This window comes from Microcaecilia unicolor, chromosome 9 (genome assembly GCF_901765095.1).
Source record: "Microcaecilia unicolor chromosome 9, aMicUni1.1, whole genome shotgun sequence".
Taxonomy (NCBI): Eukaryota; Metazoa; Chordata; class Amphibia; order Gymnophiona; family Siphonopidae; genus Microcaecilia; species Microcaecilia unicolor.
The window spans coordinates 175,073,619-175,091,691 of NC_044039.1; the positions used below are offsets into that span (position 1 = coordinate 175,073,619).

General features: G+C 43.8%; 1 protein-coding gene across 1 annotated transcript in view; it reads right to left on the reverse strand.

Annotated features, from left to right (window-relative positions):
* RTN1 (reticulon 1) overlaps positions 1-18,073 on the reverse strand; it is a 193,631-nt gene that overhangs the window by 117,731 nt on the left and 57,827 nt on the right. Inside the window, exon 2 of the mRNA XM_030213857.1 lies at positions 7,091-7,864. Within this exon, the coding sequence (XP_030069717.1) occupies positions 7,091-7,864 (774 nt within the window). The remainder of the gene's footprint in view (positions 1-7,090; positions 7,865-18,073) is intronic.

The following is an 18,073-nucleotide window of genomic DNA, read 5'->3' on the forward strand; positions in this document are numbered from 1 at the left end:
ACCCCCCCCAAAATTAGCCATCACCCTTGCAGTGGCTGGTAGGGATCCCCAAGCTGTGCCAGTTGAAGGCCATCTCCTCTGGTCAGGCAGTCAGTGCTCTCCCAGTTCTGCAGCTGCTGGCTGTGTCCTCAAGGTGCTGCCATTACCATCGCTGGGTCCCCCCACTCCCCAATGAATGCTCAGTTTTCATGTATGCAGAAAAACCAAGCATTCACAGGCGTGGGTGAGCAACAGTAGCAGCAGCTCAGGGACACTGCCACTGGCTGCAGAGCTTGGAAGAGTTCTGGCTGTTGGTGCAGCAAAGGAAGAGAAAATCAAAATAAAACACTTTTTTTCTACCTTTGCTGTCTGGACATTTTATTTTTCCATCATGTTGGTCCTAGTTTCTCCGTCTGTCTTTTGCTAATTCTCTGTCCAGCGACTTTTGTCCATTTGTCTTTTCTTCTCTCTCCTGTCATTCTATTCCTTCACTACACCTGTCCCTGACATATTGATCCTTCCCTTATCTGTCTTCTCTCCCTTTTTTTCTTTTCAGCCTCTCTATCCACTCAGATTTAATCTTCTTTCTCACCCTTCTTCTTATAACTTTTCAGCTACCTATTAACTTTCCATATTCTTCTCTCATTCCCTAGCTGTCCCATTTCCCAACACTCCTTCCCCAGCCTGCTATTTCCTTCCATCTTTTATCTACCCTCCATTACTACCTCTGTATTCACTATCCTCCCCTCACTCATTATCTTGCCACCCCTTCTTGGCCTGTCTACATGGTTATGCTATTTCCACTATTACCCCTCCGTCTCCTTCCCTCCACCTTTGTAGCCCAATACTTCCTCTCCGCCCCCCACCATGGCCTAGTATCTCCCTGTCCCTTTTTCTCCCCACCCGAATCATCTTCCCATCCCTTCTCTCTACTCTCCTGCCCCCCTATGGTCAATCTTCTCTCTTCTTCTCTCTCCCCTCCATTGTCCAATATTGCTCCCTCTCTTTCATATGGTTGTTCCCTCCCATCACCCTATCCCACATGAGCCAGAATCTCTCCCTACCGACTCCCCTCCAACTGTTCAACACATGCTTCTCCCTCTCTTCCTTCCCTGGGTCCAACATCTTTCTCTTTCTTCCCAACTGCCCTCCCATCTAGCATCCCTCCCTCCCTCCCCACCACTTCCAAGACCAACATCTTTCCCTCTCACTTCCGTCCCTCCACCCCAATGCCATCTGTCTCTCCTTCTCCACCTGTTCCCGGGCCTATAATTTCTTCCACCAACATCCCCTCCCCTGGTCTACTTTAAAATAGCTACAGGGGGCCCCCGCATTCCTCCATTCCTTCCCCCTTCTTGCCAACCCGATCCAAGGTCTCCCTGATTCTGATACACTGCCTGATTGCCCCAGCACATTTCCTTTGCCATGTTCCAAACAGGAAATTGCATCAGAAGGGGTGGAACGTAGCAGAGGAACAGCATTAGGATAGTCACAGGTAGCGTATCAGAATCGCTGCTGCGCCGACAATCCTGTCGACACGATGTAAGGTAGACAGTGAAGGAAGGGAGACCTTGGATTGAGGTGGCAAGAAGGGGGGGGGGGGAAAGATGGTGGACTATGGGGGCCCCCTGGAGCAGTGGGGCCCAGGGCAGCTACCCTGTTTGCCACTCCTTAATGCCAGCCTTGCTCATATGAAACCCTCAAGGATGAGGGCTCTGTGCACTTGTGATTAGACAAAATACAAAAACTTGTATGCACTCAGCAGCAATGTTGACCACATGAATGTTTTTTATTTTTAAAAAAATTATGATGGTTTAACATATAATTTGGACTATTTTACTTGCATGATGGCCAGAGTTGTATGTCCAGAAAAGAGGACTCATTTGGAATGGAAGTGGCCTAGGCAGTGGAATAAGGTGGGCCAGTGGGGTCATGGCACCACCAGTATCTTTCCCAACAGAGTATCATCATCTAGAGATCTTGGGGGCAGGGCCAGAGATAGGTCTGTTTGTCCCCTTCAGTCAAAAAGGTGTTCTGCTGCCTCTGAGTGGGCCAAAAGTTCAGCAATGATATTCAGCCTCTGAATATACATCTTATATATACAAGCACCAATAGGCAACTAGCAGATATAGTTTTTAATATAGAATTGCTGGTTTAAATGTAACAATGAAATAGTGCACTGAAAACACATATAACCTAAGCATCCAAGCCATTTTTTAAAGTAAGATAGCTGCTGGTCAGCTGAATATATACCTCATAGAATACAGAAGCCAAAAGCAAGCACATGACCCGAAGCTGGAAAGCTAATTTTTCCAAGCCTTTTTTTTTTTTTCATTTTGCAGTGTCAAGCAGCAGCACTATCCAAGTAACATGAGGATTTTCTCCTGCTTGTGTGCCTGGCAAGAATCCCTTAGACACAGAGGCATAGCCCACCCGATATTTCAAAACATTTAACTGGCCAGGAACAGCTACTGGCTGGTTAAATGGCACTTAACTGGCTATCTGGCAATATTCAGTGGGAGATCACCAGTTATCTCCTGCTGAATATTGCCAGTTAGCGCTTAGCACAATATAACTGGCTATCTACTAATATTCAGCGCATCATCAGCAAAGTTTGGTGGCCAAATTTGGCCGCTGAAATAGCAGGCCTATCTTTGGCTGGTATCAATTTAACCATCTAGCCCTGAATATCGGCTTGGCTGGTTAAGTTGAAACTGGCCAAAAAACCACCCAGATATTCAATGCCAGTCACCAGAAACAGCCCGGCATTGAATATCCAGGCTCAGCGCTGACCGCAGGAGTCAACCTGGCTAACTTCCTGTGGTCTGAATATGGGGCCCACAGAGTTAAAATTCCACGGGATAAAAGGGGAAGTACTGATAGTGGATTTTAATATGCCAGACGTCGATTGGGGCGTCCCTGCTGCAGGGTCGACTAGAAGCAAAGGGATCTTGGATATTCTACAGGAAGAATTGTTTCAGCAGTGGTTGATAGAGCTGACATGGGATGGAGCTATTCTAGACCTCGTGCTTACAAACGAAGACATTGTTTCTGGTGTTACTGTGGGAAATCATTTGGCATCTAGTGATCACCAAATGGTTTGGTTCAATATTAAGACAAAGTGGGAGAGGTCTTTTTCGAGACTGAAGGTCTTAGATTTCAAGAAAACTAACTTTGCCAAGATGGGGGAATTTCTCAAGGAATAGTTGGTTCATAAGTACATAAGTACATAAGTAGTGCCATACTGGGAAAGACCAAAGGTCCATCTAGCCCAGCATCCTGTCACCGACAGTGGCCAATCCAGGTCAAGGGCACCTGGCACGCTCCCCAAACGTAAAAACATTCCAGACAAGTTATACCTAAAAATGAGGAATTTTTCCAGTCCATTTAATAGCGGTCTATGGACTTGTCCTTTAGGAATCTATCTAACCCCTTTTTAAACTCCGTCAAGCTAACCGCCCGTACCACGTTCTCCGGCAATGAATTCCAGAGTCTAATTACACGTTGGGTGAAGAAAAATTTTCTCCGATTCGTTTTAAATTTACCACACTGTAGCTTCAACTCATGCCCTCTAGTCCTAGTATTTTTGGATAGCGTGAACAGTCGCTTCACATCCACCCGATCCATTCCACTCATTATTTTATACACTTCTATCATATCTCCCCTCAGCCGTCTCTTCTCCAAGCTGAAAAGCCCTAGCCTTCTCAGCCTCTCTTCATAGGAAAGTCGTCCCATCCCCACTATCATTTTCGTCGCCCTTCGCTGTACCTTTTCCAATTCTACTATATCTTTTTTGAGATACGGAGACCAGTACTGAACACAATACTCCAGGTGCGGTCGCACCATGGAGCGATACAACGGCATTATAACATCCGCACACCTGGACTCCATACCCTTCTTAATAACACCCAACATTCTATTCGCTTTCCTAGCCGCAGCAGCACACTGAGCAGAAGGTTTCAGCGTATCATCGACGACGACACCCAGATCCCTTTCTTGATCCGTAACTCCTAACGCGGAACCTTGCAAGACGTAGCTATAATTCGGGTTCCTCTTACCCACATGCATCACTTTGCACTTGTCAACATTGAACTTCATCTGCCACTTGCACGCCCATTCTCCCAGTCTCGCAAGGTCCTCCTGTAATCGTTCACATTCCTCCTGCGACTTGACGACCCTGAATAATTTTGTGTCATCGGCGAATTTAATTACCTCACTAGTTATTCCCATCTCTAGGTCATTTATAAATACATTAAAAAGCAACGGACCCAGCACAGACCCCTGCGGGACCCCACTAACTACCCTCCTCCACTGAGAATACTGGCCACGCAATCCTACTCTCTGCTTCCTATCTTTCAACCAGTTCTTAATCCATAATAATACCCTACCTCCGATTCCATGACTCTGCAATTTCTTCAGGAGTCTTTCGTGCGGCACTTTGTCAAACGCCTTCTGAAAATCCAGATATACAATATCAACCGGCTCCCCATTGTCCACATGTTTGCTTACCCCCTCAAAAAAATGCATTAGATTGGTGAGGCAAGACTTCCCTTCACTAAATCCGTGCTGACTTTGTCTCATCAGTCCATGTTTTTGTATATGCTCTGCAATTTTATTCTTAATAATAGCCTCCACCATCTTGCCCGGCACCGACGTCAGACTCACCGGTCTATAATTTCCCGGATCTCCTCTGGAACCTTTCTTAAAAATCGGAGTAACATTGGCTACCCTCCAGTCTTCCGGTATTACACTCGATTTTAGGGACAGATTGCATATTTCTAACAGTAGAAACTGCTGATGGGAACTGCTGAAGGAAGCAGAACAGCAGTGGGCAAAACTGAAAGTTGCTGTTTTATGTTAGAAAATTATATAAGAGTAAGAGGAAAAGAAGGCTGCCCTGGTTCTTGAATGCAGTAGTTGAAAAAGTAAGGGAAAAAAGATTAGCTTCAGAAGTTACAAGAGGACTCTGAAAGATGAAGCCAGGCAAAAATACCTGAAAAAGCTCAGAGAAGCTGGAAAATTTGTCGGGAAAGTGAAGAGACAAATGGAAGAAAAGACAGCTGATACGGTAAAATTGGGGGACAAGACGTTTTTCAGATATATAAGTGATAGGAGGAGGTGCCAAAATAAAATTGTGAGGCTCAAAGCTGAGGGGGATAAATATATAGAAGCCAATAAGGATAAAGCTGAACTGCTTAACAATTATTTTTGTTCTGTGTTCATGGATGAAAGACTGGGGGATGGATGTGTGGTAGACCAGGACCGATTCTCAGAAGACTGTGTTCATGAGGAGCTGGGTAAACTAAAAGTAGACAAAGCGATGGGGCCTGATAGGAAACATCCGAAGGTGCTCAAGGAACTTGGAGATGTTCTGGTGGCTCTGCTGTCTGACCTCTTCAATGCCTCCTTAGAGTCTGGAGTGGTCCCGGAGGACTGGAGAAGGGCGGATGTGGTCCCTCTGCACAAGAACAGAAGGAGGAGGTTGGGAATTACAGACCTGTCTGTCTGACCTTGGTGGACAGTAAACCAACGGAAATGCTTCTAAAGCAAAGGATCATGAGGTTTCTCAAATCAAATGAACTGCAATACATGAGGCAGCATGGTTTCACTAGAGGCAGGTCTTGTCAGACGAATCTGATTGATTTCTTTGACTGGGTGACCAAACAGTTAAACGTGGGAGGGGTGCTAGATGTGGTGTACTTGGATTTTAGCAAAACATTTGACACTGTTCCACACAGGTGACTGATAAATAAATTGAGTGCCCTTGGTATGGGACCTAAAGTGACTGACTGGATTAAAAACTGGTTAAATGGGAGGAAGCAGAGGGTAGTGGTAAATGGAGCTTGCTCTAAGGAAAGGGATGTTATCAGTTGTGTGCCACAGGGATCAGTCCTCAGGCTGGCCCCTTTTTAATATCTTTCTGAGTGATATTGTGGAAAGGCTGTCTGGTAAGGTTTGTCTCTTTGCGGATGATACCAAACTCTGTAATAGGGAGAATACCTTGGAGGGTGTGGATGGCATGAGGAAGGATCTAGCGAAGCTTAAAGACTGGTCTGAAAATTGGCAACTAAGATTTAATGCTAAGAAATGAAGGGTCATGCACCTGGATTACAATAATCCAAGGTGATGGTACAGTATTGGGGGTGAAGTGCTTCTGTGTACGGAAGAAGAGCGGGACTGGAGTGGCTGTGTCCGAAGACCTTAAGATGGCCAAGCAGGTAGAAAAGGTGACAATCAAAGCCAGAAGGATGCTTGGGTGCATAAGGAGAGGGATGACAAGCAGGAAAAAAAAGAATTGATAGTGCCCTTGTATAAGTCTCTGGTGAGGCCCCATTTGAAGTACTGCATGAAATTCTGGAGACTGCATCTACGGAAGGATATACACAGGATGGAGTCAGTACAGAGGGAGGCTACCAAATTGGTAAACGGTCTCTGTCATAAAACATATGGGGACAGGTTCATGGACCTCAACATGTATATGCTAGAAGAGAGGAAGAAGAGAGGGAATATGATAGAGACTTTTAAATACCTTAGTGGCGATAATGCACAGAAAGTGAGCCTTTTCCAAATGAAGGAAAACTCTGGAATGAGAGGGCATAGAATGAAGTTAAGAGGAAATAGGCTTAGGAAGAATCTAAGAAAATACTATTTTAAGGAAAGGGTGGTGGATGCGTGGAATGGCCTCCCGGTGGAGATTGTGGAGACAAAGACTGTGTCGGAGTTTAGGAAAGAGTAGGACAGGCACATGGGATCCCTTAGGAAAAGGAGGATCTAGTGGTTACTGAGGAAGGGCAGATTGGATAGGCCATTTGGCCCGTATCTATCATCATGATTCTATGTTTCTACAATGAAATGCATGCTTTACATGAACTGTGAAATATTGCAAGGAGAGGCAAAAGAAAATTTATATTCTAGGTACAGAAATTAAAGCAAAAAATTCTACTTGAGGAAGGAAGAAGTGGTGGGGAATGATGGAGGTGGGAATGAAATTGTGGAAAAATAATGTTATCTGACAAGGTTTTATTTGAAATTGTTAATGGATAATGCTGTTGATAATAAACATAATAGTAAAAAAAAGAAAAAGCAAGAATATTATAGTTAACAATTTTACCTGTGCCAGTTGATGGAGGTGTCAAAGATCCTGGGCTGTCATCCTCTGGCTCTGATACCGTAACTGTTGGAACTACATCAGGACCTGGTTTTAAGCTGCCTCCTTGGGTATTCAGAGATTTCTCCTGGAAATAAGGTTCCTTTGAGGTTTCTGTCTCAGTAAGATGAATCTTTACTGGTGCCTCTTTGCTTTTTTTCATTGATGAGGTGGTGTATAGTCCTGCTTCATTAAAGGGCTCTTCCATGTATGGTACAGAAGATAGATCTTCAAAAAATTTGTGATCACTGACTTCCTTAGATGCCTTATCAGAAGGATTTTCTAAAATTCTTGATTCTGGGTATTTATCCATAAAGCTCGTTCTCTTATCTTCTCGGTTTATGTCCGATGTATCTTGATGTATTACCTCTTCTGGCCTGCTTATGTCAATGTATTTGTAGGTTTCTACTTTCTCTTGTTCTGTAGGGTAGGCTAAAGTTTTATTCACGTCAGTGGACTCCGCAGGTGTCATCTCTATGCCAGAATCTGAACTAAACAATCCATGAGATTCAAACATTGAGGCATCTTGTGGTGAACACACTGCTATGTTGAAATCTTCCAAGTTGCCTGTGTAACTGACATTGTTAGTTTCTTCCTTAAGAATTCCTGTGAAATATGTAGAATCCTGTGGAGATGGATAATGGTCATCCAAAATCAGTGAGGTATAAAATGCTCCTTCCCCTCCCACTGGCATTCCAGTAGAATCTTGATCAGTGATACGAGAGGCAGCTGCATAATCTAAAAAAAAAACCATGAAGACAAAAAGAAAAAAAAGGAGATAAGTGTTTCCATTTTCATTAGGCATACAAGAAGCTGCAGATATTTTTGGTAAGACAAGGTGAATGAATTAGGCTTCTGACATTCTGGTCACACTGGTCTTTGCTGGTAATACTGACAGAATCAAAAAAGAAAACAGCCTTACTATTATTGCAGGTTTAAAGGAAAGCTTATTGAGGACAATTTTATAATATGTTGCATAGGTTAATAGGGCAAGAAAGTTCCTGTTTTTAGCCTATTTTATAAAAAAAAACCCACATGGCGGGGTATTTTAGAAAGGACATCCAAGTCAGTACACCACAAATGGACATCCATCTCACAGCCTGTTCTAAAATATATGCAAGATGGACGTCCATGTGCTGAAAATGTCAAGCATGAACATCCATTTTACAAAATGAAATATCCAGATTATAAATGGGGCAAAACAAGAGACATGGACATTCTCTTAGGCAAATGCATGTTTGCACCTAATTACTATGCAAATACTTTAACTCACATTGTGGTGATACACCACAAGTTGCGTTATGGTCCAGAAATCATGGTAAAATAACTAGGGTTGTTTTACCACCCAGGCATATTTTTAGAGGGCATTTTTAACCTCACAACAAAGAAATGAAGTCTGAGACCAAGAAAATGTGGCAGAAAGATACAGAAATATTTCCCATCAATTTATATGCCACAGGCTAAGACTTTTCAAACACATCTGGATAGAAGAGGGAAGCTCTCTTTGGCAGGATGCATACCACCTTTGGGAACTATAGAACTGGTGAATGCCAGATCACCTGCAAAGAAATCCTCAATGATCCATGATGTCATATATGAGCAGCATCTTGACATCCTAGGAATAAGTGAAACCTGACTAGATGAAAGTGGGGGTCCATTAGCTGAACTATGCCCAACGGGTTTCAATATCCAACATCAATCAAGACCAGGAAGATGGTGTGGAGGGGTAGCAGTCTTGATTTGGGATACAATCAAACTGTGCAGAATCTCCTTTCACCCAGCTAAATGAATCAGAATCTCTTTCAATCCAGGTGGTATACTGAGCATCTCGTAACAACACATTATCTGTGCAAGAACTCCTAGACCTGATTACTCAAGTGACCCTGAATTACCCTAGGATGGTGATCATGGGAGATTTCAATCTACACACCAAATTCCCAGATACCACCACATGATGACAGCACTAGGATTCACAGAGGTGATCAACTCTCTAACCCACGAAAAGGGTCACATACTAGATTTGGTATTCCACAAAGGGGTTGACATCCCAGAATTCTGGGATAGCAGCATTGAAATAACATCCTTATAACAGTCAGACCATTTTCTAATTAAATTTTCCCTAAGTGACCACCTCAAACAAATAGCACCTCCCAGAGTTTGGAAGGAGATCAGAGACAATAAAAAGCTGTCCACATGTGGATGAAAAGACAACTACAGTGTCAGAACAGGTTGACATCTGGAATACACATTTAGCCAAGAACTTAGAGAAAACGGAACCACTAAAAAAGGCCTTATGCCTCACTCACAAACACTCACCTTGTTTTTGCCCAGAACTTCGGATGTGAAGGACAGAAACTGGAAAGGAGATGGTGGAAATCTCGCCTGTATGAAGACAGGCTAAACTGTAGGAAGCAAACGATAAAGTATTGCCAAGCCTTAACAGCAACCACAAAACAATATTTCTCTCAAAGCATTGCACAGGCAGCCAATTCAACCAAGCAGCTGTTCAGTATAGTAAACAGCCAACTGCAACCCCCACAACAGAACTAGCCTGTCCAGTCAAAACTGAACTGCAATGATTTTGCTGCAAACTTTGCCAACAAAATTAAAAGTCTCCTCCAGGATTTACAGGCAATCCCACCTAGCCTCCAATCAGTTAATCAGGAGAGTACAAACTCGCCCCCTCCTGACAGAGACATATAGGACACTTTTAACCCAATAACAGAGAAGAGCCTTGACAAAATCCTAAGAGACCTTCGACCAACTACGTACAGTGGGGGAAATAAGTATTTGATCCCTTGCTGATTTTGTAAGTTTGCCCACTGACAAAGACATGAGCAGCCCATAATTGAAGGGTAGGTTATTGGTAACAGTGAGAGATAGCACATCACAAATTAAATCCGGAAAATCACATTGTGGAAAGTATATGAATTTATTTGCATTCTGCAGAGGGAAATAAGTATTTGATCCCCCACCAACCAGTAAGAGATCTGGCCCCTACAGACCAGGTAGATGCTCCAAATCAACTCGTTACCTGCATGACAGACAGCTGTCGGCAATGGTCACCTGTATGAAAGACACCTGTCCACAGACTCAGTGAATCAGTCAGACTCTAACCTCTACAAAATGGCCAAGAGCAAGGAGCTGTCTAAGGATGTCAGGGACAAGATCATACACCTGCACAAGGCTGGAATGGGCTACAAAACCATCAGTAAGACGCTGGGCGAGAAGGAGACAACTGTTGGTGCCATAGTAAGAAAATGGAAGAAGTACAAAATGACTGTCAATCGACAAAGATCTGGGGCTCCACGCAAAATCTCACCTCGTGGGGTATCCTTGATCATGAGGAAGGTTAGAAATCAGCCTACAACTACAAGGGGGGAACTTGTCAATGATCTCAAGGCAGCTGGGACCACTGTCACCACGAAAACCATTGGTAACACATTACGACATAACGGATTGCAATCCTGCAGTGCCCGCAAGGTCCCCCTGCTCCGGAAGGCACATGTGACGGCCCGTCTGAAGTTTGCCAGTGAACACCTGGATGATGCCGAGAGTGATTGGGAGAAGGTGCTGTGGTCAGATGAGACAAAAATTGAGCTCTTTGGCATGAACTCAACTCGCCGTGTTTGGAGGAAGAGAAATGCTGCCTATGACCCAAAGAACACCGTCCCCACTGTCAAGCATGGAGGTGGAAATGTTATGTTTTGGGGGTGTTTCTCTGCTAAGGGCACAGGACTACTTCACCGCATCAATGGGAGAATGGATGGGGCCATGTACCGTACAATTCTGAGTGACAACCTCCTTCCCTCCGCCAGGGCCTTAAAAATGGGTCGTGGCTGGGTCTTCCAGCACGACAATGACCCAAAACATACAGCCAAGGCAACAAAGGAGTGGCTCAGGAAGAAGCACATTAGGGTCATGGAGTGGCCTAGCCAGTCACCAGACCTTAATCCCATTGAAAACTTATGGAGGGAGCTGAAGCTGCGAGTTGCCAAGCGACAGCCCAGAACTCTTAATGATTTAGAGATGATCTGCAAAGAGGAGTGGACCAAAATTCCTCCTGACATGTGTGCAAACCTCATCATCAACTACAGAAGACGTCTGACCGCTGTGCTTGCCAACAAGGGTTTTGCCACCAAGTATTAGGTCTTGTTTGCCAGAGGGATCAAATACTTATTTCCCTCTGCAGAATGCAAATAAATTCATATACTTTCCAAAATGTGATTTTCCGGATTTAATTTGTGATGTGCTATCTCTCACTGTTACCAATAACCTACCCTTCAATTATGGGCTGCTCATGTCTTTGTCAGTGGGCAAACTTACAAAATCAGCAAGGGATCAAATACTTATTTCCCCCACTGTACTTCCTCGACCCCTGCCAATCAAAGATAGTGCAGAAGGCAAATATTGGTCTCATAGAAGGTGCCACAAAAATTGTGAACTCCTCTCTTTCTAATGGGTAACTGTCATCAGCATTGAAAAGGGCAGTGGTTCACCCCTTTGCTAAAGAAAAACAACCTTGACCATGACAAACTTGAAAGCTACCGACCAGTATCCAACATCTCATTTCTAGGGAAATTTATAGAACAAACAGTCTATGTTCAACTCAGTGACTGGCTAGAAGAGAGAAACTGGCTAGATCCATGTCAATCTGGATTCAGACCTGGTTATGGAACAGAAACAGTCCTTGTATCCCTACTAGATCTTCACAGAAACCGAGACAGGTTACTTTCCTCGGTGTTAGTACTGCTAGATTTCTCAGCAGCTTTTTACACTGTGGATCACAATATCATGCTAGCACAACTGGCAGAAACAGGCATCAATGGAACAGTACTTGTATGGTTCAGATCCTATTTATCAGACAGGCAACAATCCATAATGTTTGGCAGCACCTCATCGCCACCATGGGCACTGACCTATGGGGTACCACAAGGATCGATACTGTCACCTATTCTGTTCAATATCTACCTCAAGCCACTAGCCAAGCTGATTAGGTCAATGGACACTCAGTTCTACATCTATACGGACGATATGCAGCTACTCATACCCATTGAACTTGACTTATCTACAGCCCTGAATAAACTGATTACCTGTCTAGCATCAATTAAAGAATGGGCAAAACACAACAAACTTTGCCGGAACCCAAGTAAAATCGAGCTTCTCTGGGTCTCTAACACAAGTGGCCAAATAACTGACATCAAAATCTCTTTTGGGAAGTACGAACTCCCCCTCAAATCAAAAGTCAGGAACCTTGGAATACAGTTAGATTCAACACTTACTCTGATTCCCCAAATCCAAGCAACCTTCAAGAGCTGCTTCTACTGTTTACAAAAACTACGCTGCCTCTCTCCTTACATCGAGAAGAAAAATCTTATTCCAGTTGTGCACGCCATGATAACATCAAGACTGGATTATTGTAATGCACTCTACAATGGTCTGACTACAAAGGGTCTGCACCAGCTCCAATTGATTCAAAATGCTGCAGCAAGACTCATAGAAGGTTACAAGTGACATGACTACATCACACCATTTTTGCAAAAACTTCATTGGCTACCAGTACAATAAAGGGCTACATTTAAAACTCTAGATTTGATCTTCAAAACCTTTAAAGGAAATGGCCCCAAGTACTTGAAGAACAGGTTGACCCTCTACATACCTCCAAAGACACTAAGGTCCTCCCAAGGGGTATCCCTAACCACACCCTCTCCAAAAGACATTTCATGATGTGATACCCACAAGTGAGCCTTCTCCGGCCTAGCCCCCACACTGTGGAATGCTCTCCTTGAAAGGCTCCACTTAACAGAAGACTATCTCTACTTCAGGAAGCAGGTGAAAGCATGACTCTTCAACCAGGCCTTTAATGGAAGAAGTAACACACTTCTTAGTCTCACACACAAAGGAGTGACACAGGCTGCACATACTGTTGCTGGACATGTTTATCTACTCCTACCCTAGCTGAGATAAAATTTTATCATCTCACTGAATTCATGAGCAACTTTCTTTAAATTAGTCACCTTATTTTCTAACTCCTCTTATTCTCTAACCCATCTATATGTTCCATCTTTGCTTATAACCTACGCTGTCTATTCAAATGTTCTATTACATATTGTGGTGACATTGTAAGTAGTATAGAGGCTTATTTTCAAAGCACTTAGCCTCCCAAAGTTCCATAGAAACCTATGGAACTTAGCCTCCCAAAGTGCTTTGAAAATATGCCTCTTTGCCATACTTTGTATTGCTATTTGAATATTTTTACTCCTGTAATTGTCTATTGCTTATATTTGATTTACTCTTACTGTACACTGCCTTGAGTAAATTCTTTCAAAAAGGCGGTAAATAAATCCTAATAAATAAAATAAATAAATAATAAATTCTATAGTGAGCATTAGTAGTAAATTTGAGAGACTGAGATCATACTCCATAGACGTCGGAACGGGGGGAAGGAGGGGACCACGGGTGTCATGGCACCCTCCAAAATATTCTCTTTCCTGGCTCGTTAGAACACGGTAGGAAGTGACATATAACTACCTGTACTGCCTTCCAATCCCTTCTGACAGAGACAGTGCCTCTTGGCTCGCCTCATGCAGTAGACTGTGGACTGCTCATCCTGCTGCTTTTTCTGCTCTCAGCTGCCACTGCCTGTTGCTGCTCTCAGGGTCTTCACTGCTGCTGCTGCTACCACAATAGTACTGTACCTCCTACCACACCATTACTGTGCCAATGCTACCTTTTACCGTGGCACTACTGCTACCACTGTCGCCATTACTGTGGCGCTACCGCCACCATCGCCACTACTTGCCTCAGCTGGCTGCCACCGGCAAGGGAGATTGATGCTGCTGCTGCTGCAGCAGGGTCACCGCTGATGCTCAGGTTAGTACCGTTAGGATCATGGAGGTTTAATAAACAGGAGTGGAAGTGAGCCTATCTAGTCTACTGTAAGCAAGGAAGCCACTTAGGTTAGTCTGTGTTTCCCCTTCCCCGTGCAGCTGTCATACAGTACACTCAAAACAAAGCAAGCAAGCCTATGAGCTGCTGCATGCATCCACGTTGTCGTTCTTTATTGTTGGTCCATCTGTAACAAGTCTAAAGCTATCTCAGTTAGATAGGCAGTGCCTTAACAGGTGGAGAATTTTTTTTTTACTTATTGAACAGCTTTTTAATTTATTTGAAAACTTCCCATATGTAGATATAAATATCAAGAAATAACAATCGAATATCACTAAAACAGCTTAAAAATTATTATAGCTAGTAGAAATAGCAATTATAAAACTCTGTATTTTGTGATCATTTTTTCTACACTAAAATCTAAATAAGTAAATACACCGTATACAATAAGGATGGCCAAATTTCAGTGAGGATATCCTGTTTTCTCATAGGTTTATCTTAACTGTTCTTATAATCTGCCTTGGGAAGCCTGGTGTTAAAGATGGAATATATTGAAATTAAATGAAAGTAAAGTTAAATTCTTTCATTGGGGCACATGGAATCACGTGGAGGAGCATAATCGAATGGGGCACCCAAGTTTTCACGAGGGCTTCCTCGCAAGATGGCCCCGTATAGGGGAGGGGCAACCCGTATTATCGAAACAAGATGGGTGTCTATCTTTTGTTTCGATAATACGGTCGGGGACACCCAAATCATGAAATTTAGGTCAACCTTAGAGATGGTCGTCCTTAGGTCATTTTTCAGATGGTCGTCCCTGGTTTTCGGCAATAATGGAAACCAAGGACGCCCATCTCAAAAACGACCAAATCCAAGCCATTTGGTCATGGGAGGAGCCAGCATTCATAGTACTCTGGTCCCCCTCACATGCCAGGACACCAACCGGGCACCCTAGGGGGAACTGCAGTGGACTTCAGAAAAAGGTCCCAGGTGCATAGCTCCCTTACCTTGGGTGCTGAGCAGGGGCATAGCCAGACCTCGGCGGGAGAGGGGCCAAAACCCGAGGTGGGGGGGGCATTGTTTAGCCCCCGTCCCGCCACTTTGGAGTCCGCCGCACCCACAAACCCCCGTCCTGCCACTTTGGTCCGCCACCGCAACCCCCCCCCCTGCCACTGTGGACTGCCGCCGCAACCGAACTCCCCCCGCCCCCTGCCCCGCCGCCGCATCAGGTACCTTGTTTGCTGGCCTTACGTCCTGCACGGGGCTACATGCACGGTGCAGGACGTAAGGCGTCACAAACAGATGATCCCACAACGAAGGTGCCGGAGTCGACGGCACTGAAGAAAACTCTTCAGCTGGTGGGGATTGGGGACCCCTGCCAGCAAACAAGGTACCTGATGCGGTGGCGGGGCATGCGGGCGGCGACGGCGGGGTCAAATGTAGAGGGGGCCAGGGCGTAATCTGTGGGGGCCCATGCCCCCACGGCCCCACGTAGCTACGCCCCTGGTGCTGAGCCCCCCAACCCCCCCCAAAACTGTACACCACTACCATAGCCCTTAGGGATAAAGGGGGGCACCTACATGTTGGTACAGTGGGTTTCTGGTGGGTTTTGGAGGGCTCACATTTACCACCACAAGTGTAACAGGTGTGTGTGGGGGGGGGGGGGGGGGGTGGGCCTGGGTCCACCTGCCTGAAGTACACTGCACCCACTACAACTGCTCCAGGTACATGCATACTGCTGCGATGGACCTGAGTATGGCATTTGAGGCTGGCAAAAAAGTATTTTTAAAGATTTTTTTTTAGGGTGAGAGGGGGTTAATGAGCACTGGGGGAGTAAGGGGAGGTGATCCCCGATTCCCTCCGGTGGTCATCTGGTCAGTTTGGGCACCTTTTTGATGCTTGGTCGTGAAAAAAAATGGACCAAGTAAAGTCGCCCAAGTGTTAGTCAGGAACGCCCTTTTTTTCCCATTATCGGCCGAGGACACCAATCTCCTAAGCACGCCCCAGTCCCGCCTTCGCTACACTGCCGACACCCCCCCGTGAACTTTGGTCATCCCCACGACAGAAAGCAGTTGAGGTCGCCCTTCTCTTTCAAAAATTCACCTGTTATTAATCTGTTTTATAGTTTACCTTTTAGATACACAAATGGATTATTCTGTTTTAACATGTTTCAGGGGCAAGTGATTTTATAAGTCAAAATAAAATAAATATTTGTTTTATGTAGATCTCTTTTGTTTAAGCATAACTAAATGGGCTATAAGCTCTAATGCAGTCCATTGGTTTTCTTAAATTTTATTCTTCTGATGACTTATACTGTGCCAAAACTGAAAACTCTCACCTCTATCTGGTTGATAATAAAAGGAACTCATTGTGAACACTATCCACCCTAAAAGGTTGTTTTGTGGCTGGGCATGAGGAAATGTGATATTGAATAAATAAGTGTATGTTTGTGTCCCTAGTCATGCATCCAAAGTTTATAAAATCCTTTCAAGAAATCCAACTAATTGTTTACTTATTAGTAGAACATAACCACAGAGGCATGGTATGGTCACATTTTCAATATAATACTAGGGCTCAGCTAAGGAACAAGTTATTTTGAGTTAGTCTTCACTGGACCAAACTTGCTTTCCTTGTGCCATCACCATCCAACTGGATAGGCAGTGTCTTAAATGGAGGAGGATAAAAGATATTTTTTGACACTTATATCACACATTATGTATTATTAAGTTTATATACCATGTATATGAAGAATGGATGGAAGAAATCATATTACAATTAGTAGTATTATGGGGCAGGGTCTAGGGCGGACTTGGACACTCCCAAACAAAAAGGCGTTATGCTGCCCCTGTCATACTCCACATACCCTAGCTTACGAATGAGGTTTGTTGTTGTCATGGTATGTGCAAAACTAACCCATATGGAGAAACTGCCTCCAAGAGATGGAGTTCTTTATGTAATGCCACTCTACAGAGGGATCCCAGGCATATTACTGGTCAATCTAAATTGGTCATATTGTTCTGTAGCCCCTGTGATTAAAAAGAACTCTACTGTATGGATAACATTTTAAAAAATGTATTTATAATAATCGTAAGGATGAGGGTTTACATGAGACAGTAAAGAGTTTACTGTTCCTATTTATTTTAGAACTATTTTACCAATTTTGCTCTTACAGTAGTACATAGGCATGCTAGGATGTTATTTCTTGCTGAATTTATTCCCAGAGATGAACACAGGGTAAATGATATGTCAGTGTCCAGCAGAACTCTTAAAAACAGGAACAGAAGGATCCCTAGTGACACTACATTTTGTACAGTACAATAGTGGACTTGTGGAAGAGCTGGCATTACTGAATCATTTAAGAATAAAGCTAAGTGAAGCCAGTGCCTAAGACAGAGTGGTAGCAATTAACCCCTTTTATGCCAATTTATCCACTGTATCCATAGTGACGGTTCAAAATAGTTAGTTTCCACAGCACAACAGGAGGAGCAGGACATACAATGCAACTTATTTAAGAAACAAACTCATCCAGCTCTTTTGACTGGATGTATTGCACATCTGGGGTCTTGTTAAATAGTGTGCCTGTATAGATATATGGACAGAGTTCTGGCATCGTAACAATAAATCGTAGCATGAGGACACATTTACATTAAATTTGGGGTGGGGGAGCAGAGAGTGAGAATAAGGACAAACAGAGGAATGGAAGAAGGAGATGAGAATCAAGCTGATGGAAGAGAGAGAGGTAGAGAGGAAAAGGGAAAAGCAGCAAAAAGTAGAGGAGCTGAAAGATGTGAGAGAAAGAGGAGAGAGGAAAAATTGTGAAAAGGAGTGAAAAGGAAAACAAACAAGAGAAAAAAAGCTTAAATGGCATAAATACAAATAAAAAAAAGAATGAAAAAATAAATCACCCAGACATGAAACAAGACATAGAAACATTTTGGGCCTCTTTTACTAAAGCTTAGCATGTGCTACTGGACTCAGCATGTGCTAAATGCTATGCAGCCCATAGATATAAAATGGGCTTCCTAGAATTTAGCGTGCTCTAAGCTTTAGTAAAAAAGCCCC